This window comes from Phaethon lepturus, unplaced genomic scaffold, assembly GCF_000687285.1.
Source record: "Phaethon lepturus isolate BGI_N335 unplaced genomic scaffold, ASM68728v1 scaffold41193, whole genome shotgun sequence".
NCBI classification, from domain to species: Eukaryota; Metazoa; Chordata; class Aves; order Phaethontiformes; family Phaethontidae; genus Phaethon; species Phaethon lepturus.
Window position 1 is genome coordinate 10233 of NW_010531927.1, and position 6798 is coordinate 17030.

Here is a 6798-nt window from a genome sequence, read left to right on the forward strand (position 1 = left end):
CATGTAAAACACTTAATTCCTCCCTATTTGAGTTGTGTAGGTTAAAACATCTTATATCTGGAACTTTACAAAAGTGTTGATGTTCTCTGAGTGACAGAACATCGTGTAGATCAAATCCTATCTTAAGCAGCAAGTAAACCTCTATATTCTTTACAAAGTAAGTTTTATGTCTCTGAACTATCTGACTGGGCTTACCAGAGTTCTGTCTTCTCTTGCAGGCATTATGCTACTTGAAGTATTCCTGGTTCTGGGGACAGTCATAGTCTACTTCTTACTTTCCAAGAAGAAAGAAGAGACATTACCTTTCAAAGAGGGATGGTGGGGCAAGGGACAAAAGCCTGACACTGAAGAAGACGCAACTGTTCGGCCATTCAAGGTGGAAACTACAGAAGAAGAGCTGAGCGTAAGCAAATCTCAGTACTGGGGACAGAGAAGTATGAAATGGCCAAATAAATGCAGAACTTGTCCGGAAGTCATTTTTAAATCGAACCAATAGTTACCTTTATGAGAGTGAGCAATGATGCCCAGGACTTGGGGGAAGGGATTTTTCAGTACTTCAGAAGACAGGTATGGGTAGGCAGACTTCACATCCTGCTATACAATTTTGTTCTCAGCTGGCTGTTGCAAGATTGCTGGTAAATAAACCTACTCTGTAAAGCCCACAGAGGTCTGAGCAGGATTAGATTTCTAGACCTGCCTTCCACCCTCAACTATTCTGTGGTTCTGTTTGTAGTAGGAAGGGGCTCTTGGCTGTCCTTCCCTGCTGAGTGATTTTTTTAGACTGATTTTGCAGTATCATCAGCATCCCCTGTAACCTTGATTTGTTATTCTAGATTGAGAAACTTTCACTCCAGTCTAGTGTCACCAACTTTGTGGCTGTCCAAAATCCGTCAGAGTGTTTCCCAGTGAAGACATCCAGTCCCTTGGTTTGGGAAGGAGAGCGAAAGGTTTGGGCCAGATCCATGCATTGATTATGAGGTTGGGCTCACAGGTAACCTGAGGAACAAAATACCGTGGAAAGGCAACAAGACTTAACCTGTGAAGCCACAGTGTTGTCAGAGGAGCGTATTGTCCTCTGTGGTTATCAGCCGGGCAAACAGGTTAGCCAGCTCTGCAAAACAAGGAGGGAGAAAGTGTTAAGAACAGCTGTAAATGGAAGAGGAAGGAGGCCATCTGGAGGAGAAAAAGAATTGGAACAGCTGATGGAGCGTCAGCAAAACGTGCAGGTGTCATTAGAGATGTTATTTTCATTGTTGTTCTCATTTCCCTTGGGAATAACTAGAAACCATGCACAGTACTGCGCAAAATGGCAGACACAAGTGTTTGTAATGTCTCTTCTTGCTTGTTCCCTACAGGACTTGTTTAGGAGACTTGACCAGGCCCGATTCACTGAGCCGCTGGAGAACAGTTGCTTCCATTATGGGACTAACTCGGTGTATCTCAGGAAGGTTGTCTCCTACTGGAAAAACCAGTTCAATTGGAAGAAACAAGTTGAAGTTCTCAACAAGTACCCACAATTCAAAACCAAGATTCAAGGTGTGTGGCCTTTTCACTTAAAAAATAAACAGTAATACATAATGTTGTTTACAAGGCACCTCAGTGGTAAGAATGCTGTGTTTGTGTCACATGGGCCTTCCTGGCTGCCATGGCATGGATCATTGGCACGGCTGCTGGAGCAGCAAGAAACTCATTCATCGTAACTGAAGCCTTTAGGACAAGGAATGACAAATGGAATTCCCTTGTGCATGGATGGGTTGTCAGCTGGTGTTAACAGGAGCCAAGCACAGGCATTTGGAAGCAGAACTGGATGTTAAGATGTACACATGTTCCCTGACTTGCACGCAAAAGTACCCGCAGATGCCTCCTCTTGCTCCATGTAGTTCCCCAGCTGCTGCTGTCATGATGATGCCATCAGTCTGGCGGCCCTCCTCAGCTGGGCGTGCTGGCTGTCCAGGTTGTCCCTGCTTGGCAGGGCAGATGTGCTCTGCTGTGCCATTTCAAGCATTTGCAGGCCTAGAAACACAGAATGCCTTTCCCTGGGGGTTGATGCGCTGCCAGGTGTGAGCGAGTGGTTTGTCTTTTCATTGAAAGCACAGACACCTTTTGAAAGAGACCATTCAGCTGAGGTCTGCTGGTGCTGGAGCTTGGTCAAACTGGACATTTTAAATCCTTGAATAAGGGTTGGGCTTGGGTCATTTGGGGGTACAGTTGTAGATTGAGAGCACAGCAGGCACTTTTCTCACATGATAGCAGAATTCAAACTTGCGATTATGCTCTTATGTTTTTTTTTTGTGTATGTTATTTCAAATGGGGGAGTTCTCCATAATATTTCAAATAGATTTGGGACAAAAAATGATTGTTACCTAGTGGTTAGAACATAAAGATACGTATACAGCATGGTTAGTGCCGATAAAGATAAATGCAAAGAGTCTCCCCTTAAAGAAAAAAAGTATCTTCTGAGACAAGAAAGGGAAAAGAAGCTAAGGACAATGCGCTATATATAGCAATAGGAAGAGAAATTTCACTGTTAAGAATGATTACAGAGGTGAGCTATGAAAAGACAGATCAAACATGCCGTGTATCAGATTCCTAGCTTCTGTCATCACTTCAGAGAATACAGAAATCTACAGAATTGTCAAGGATGGGGAAATCTCAGTCAGTGAAAGAGAGGGGGATTGCTGGTGAACTGGAGTTGATGTAAAATGTGCTAAATACATCAAGAAATGCGGCATTCAGGCTCTACTAAGAGCTAAGTATTATTTCCTGGAAAGCAAAGCCCTGAATGGGTTTGAGGAAAAGCAGTTCACCTGAAGTAACTAGTGCAGTGCTGTGTGAAGCCTACTGCTTAGCTATTGCAAGGATCGCAAAGGAAATAGGACTGCAATTTTTACCTTTTTACTTAACAATGAGGAGACTGGTACTAGAACATAGATTCCTATTTTGGTTTACTCAGAGATACTGAAAGCTTTGGACAAAAGGTACAAAAGAACTACAGCTAACTCGCAGTAAGGCATTTTTTCAAGTCCTTGATTCGGCATGATTGGTTTATCAGCAGTTAAGATGTTACTTGATTACAGGAGGCCTTAACAGACAGATTGCTCACTGAAGGCTTTTTAAATTCCTTTTGCTGCAACATTAAGATCAATGGCTGGAGACAGAAGCCAGACATGTTCAAATGGAAAGTAAGGCACTCGGGAAACAAGGGAAGTGATTAACGCCCCCAAACAAACAGCTGCTGGTTGTGATGGATTCCCTCTCTCTTGATGCCTTCAAGCTGCAATTGTATGCCTTTCAGGAGGAAAAAATCTGTGGCTGGCTGAAGCCTATCTGGTGCCATATAGACACCTTTGGGTAAAATTTAAGGGCACTTGGACTAAATGATGGAATTGTCTTTTCTGCCTTTAAGCTGTGTGAGTCACTGTGTTACCGTTAGTAGATTGCTTCGCTTCTATGTCATAATTTGCCAATTTATTTTAAAACAGAAGTATGCCAACCTCATTTGGCTGCTGTGATGCTTAATTGTCCATTGGATAAATGGATCCAGAGAAGTGCAGTGTGTTTGCATGCTCACCAAAAAAGAACTTCAGAAAAGCCTTATTCATAATTTGTTCAGTGATTAGTTTCAGTGTCACGGTAAATTTGTGCATGTTAATTAATTATTTTATTTTTACAGGCATTGATATCCATTTTGTTCACGTAAAGCCTCCTTGTTTGCGTGAAGGCCAGTCTGCAAAGCCATTACTAATGGTTCATGGCTGGCCTGGCTCATTTTATGAGTTTTACAAAATTATCCCTCTCCTGACGGATCCTGCAAGCCATGGCCTCAGTGATGAACACACTTTTGAAGTCATTTGCCCATCTATCCCTGGTTATGGTTTCTCAGAAGCACCCCACAAAAAAGGTACGATGTTTGAGAAGAAGCTGAACTAACAAAAGTCTAGGCTCACAGCGAGAGAGCCCCCGTTAGCAGAACAGTAACGCCTGGCTCTTCATGTTTTTCCAGTGTAGAAATAAAGATCCTGTATATCATGTGGGAAGAGGGAGATATGAGTGTGACTTCAGGTGACGCCATTAATTAGTTTCAGGAGCAATGTGTAGATAATTTAAAGGACTATAAAAAGTTATGAAGTGACAACTCCTGAATTGTAATTGAGTCAATGAATCATGTGTGGGTGAGCAGGAAGTGTAAACTTAATTTGTTATTGTTCCTTTTGGGTGTTTTGAATCCATATTCAACAGCATTATACAGGTAGGTGAGAAGCAACAGTTGAAACAAATCAATTCATGTATCTACATGGTAGATTGCAGCCAAATACTTGCTTGTTCAGCCTGTGCTCTGAATTATACCAGCACAAGGTGCAAGAAATTGGAGCAAGGTAGTATTTCAAGTGATACCGAGTGAATGATGTGGGGAAGGTTGGTTTTGCTTTTCTCTACTTCCCTGGTTATGATTTATGTGGTCAGTGTTTAGTGGAGTGGAGTGAAGTACATTACTAGTGGAAACTTAAAAGATTCCAACTACCATTAAGATGAGACTGTGCTTACAGTAGACAAAATGGAAATGCATTCCCTAGGCAACGCTCAGTGCCTCTGACAGGGCTCAGCTGGAGTATCACTTCAGTTTAAAGGGAGTCTGGCAACCCCTCAGTGGGGCAAGTGCATGGGCAGCTGGTGGAGTTAGGAGAACACAGGTCTGCGGTGAAGGCTGGACTTTCACCTCACAGTTTCTGTTGCTCTCTAGACCTTACAGCTTTTTAGGAACTTAAATGTTGCCTTTACGGGGAGAATAAATGCTGCACAGTCAAAAGTGTATCTGGAATTAATGCAACAGTGTTGTGTTTTTTTGTTTTGTTTTTAATGCAGACTTTAATTCTGTAAGTGCTGCTTCTATTTTTTATGAATTGATGCTCAGACTGGGATTCAGTGAGTTCTACGCACAAGGTGGTGACTGGGGCTGGCTCATCTGCACCAATCTGGCCCAGATAGCTCCCAGGTGAGTACCCCTTCAGTGCAGTGCTGCATGGTTAGCCTGCAAAGCTGTTCTGTTCATTGAATACTTCTTGTGCACGTGAGACTTCCTGTCCAAGTCCTCCATAGGAGTACTGTCTAGCTTCTCCCTCCGGTGCTCAGTGTTAAGCAGTGATGCGACATCGCATACCTCAGTTCGTACTTAGATACCTGTTCTTTCAAACAATTGTGCAGTAGTTTTGTAATGGCCCCGCTGGGGGGGGTGAGTACTTGTAACAAAAGGAGGATTTGTGGCTTAGTGCCTAAGAGTGTGCGCCGATTACTGATGGTTGCCCCTTTGACTTGTCATTTTTGTGTGAAAAGCCACACTGCAAAGTACAGCTAAGGTCATGATATAATCAGCAGGTCAGAATTTAAGTATGTTCATTTCTGTTAGTAACAGTTTAAATGTAACAACTTTGAATCACGTTTTATTTTTGTTAATTTATGAGGGCTTTTTCTTGTTTTTCTTTTTAGCCGTGTGAAAGGTCTCCATTTAAATCTAGTCTCGGTTACGAACATGGGATTCATTCACCTGCTGTCCATTCTGCTGGGCCGCTATCTTCCAGGGCTCTTCGGTTTCCAGGATGAAGATGTTAGGCGGATGTTTCCCTTCTTGAAAAAAGGGCTCTGCAGGATGCTGCTGGAGTCTGGCTATGCTCACATACAGGCTACAAAGCCTGATACTGTTGGTAAAACAAACAAACAAAAAAACCTTTTGAGCTCAGAATATTTAGTCTGTTCGGTTTAGTTGTACTTTTATAGAAACAAAGCGTACTGCCTAAAATATGCAGAAAATTAGGGTTTTGTTCAGGGAAATCGAAGTAGGAAGGTTAGAGGTTTTAAAGGTGGGCTCCTTTTTCTGTATCCAAGACAGAAAAGCTTACATACAGGTATATAGCGTTACATTCACTTTTGCATGCAGAAGTGGTAAATCTGCACATCAACTTTGAACATGCTCTTAAGTGCCACTGACCTAATTTTCAGTTTTCATAAATAGTTTATTTAATACTTTTCCACTTCTGCTATCACTGGGGACTGTAATTCGATTTCAAATGCAGCTATGCTGAGAGCAAAAGATAGTTTCTTCGCAGAGAATGGATCACATTCAAATAATGTAAAGTACAAGAAGCTTTTAGCTGTCTCGGCACAGAGTGTAGCTTATTTATAGGGATGAGTAATACCTGAAAAGTAAAATAAAATTTTGTTTACATTCATTGTTCTGAATCTTTTGCAGACTTTCAAGGAAAAAAAAAGTTTACCTATGAATGTTCTTTCTAGATGAGCTAGTCACTCAGATTGTTTAACTACTTTAAGTATCTGAGTATTAAGTATAGTTTCTATTTTAAAAACATGTTTTGCAACTGAATTGGACGACAGTCAAGAATACTGAATATATTTTTTAATTTTTTGTAGTGCCGGAGCAATTCACTCATGGATTTTATTAAAAATGTATCTAAGGCATCTATTTCTTAATGGTTTTCCATAAGCTATCTACAGAAGCAGGTATAGTCTTACAATGTGTAGGCAAAATGATAATTTTAGGGATTTTAAATAATTTTGCTTCCTTTTGAGTTGTGGTTTCTAAAAACTACTCGTGTCTCATTCTTCTTGTGTTTTAAGAAAAGATGGGGAAGCTGGTAGCTGAAAGATGCCTGGCCAGGTTCCTTCTGCTGTGGTTTTCTGGCTGATTCTTGTCTCTGCCAGTAACGTGGTCTGTCAGAGCGGACTGCGCAGACTGGGAACCAGCAGCCAGTTCATGTTTTGGGAGCTGGAGCAGGAGCATTCCTG

General features: G+C 41.7%; 1 protein-coding gene across 1 annotated transcript in view; it reads left to right on the forward strand.

Annotated features, from left to right (window-relative positions):
• The first annotated feature begins 220 nt into the window (after positions 1-220).
• The window catches only part of EPHX1 (epoxide hydrolase 1, microsomal (xenobiotic)), an 11007-nt gene continuing 4429 nt past the window's right edge, over positions 221-6798 (forward strand). Inside the window, exons 1-5 of the mRNA XM_010284706.1 lie at positions 221-403; positions 1356-1536; positions 3674-3901; positions 4864-4993; positions 5485-5699. Coding sequence (XP_010283008.1) covers positions 224-403; positions 1356-1536; positions 3674-3901; positions 4864-4993; positions 5485-5699 — 934 coding nt within the window. The 5' untranslated portion in view covers positions 221-223. The remainder of the gene's footprint in view (positions 404-1355; positions 1537-3673; positions 3902-4863; positions 4994-5484; positions 5700-6798) is intronic.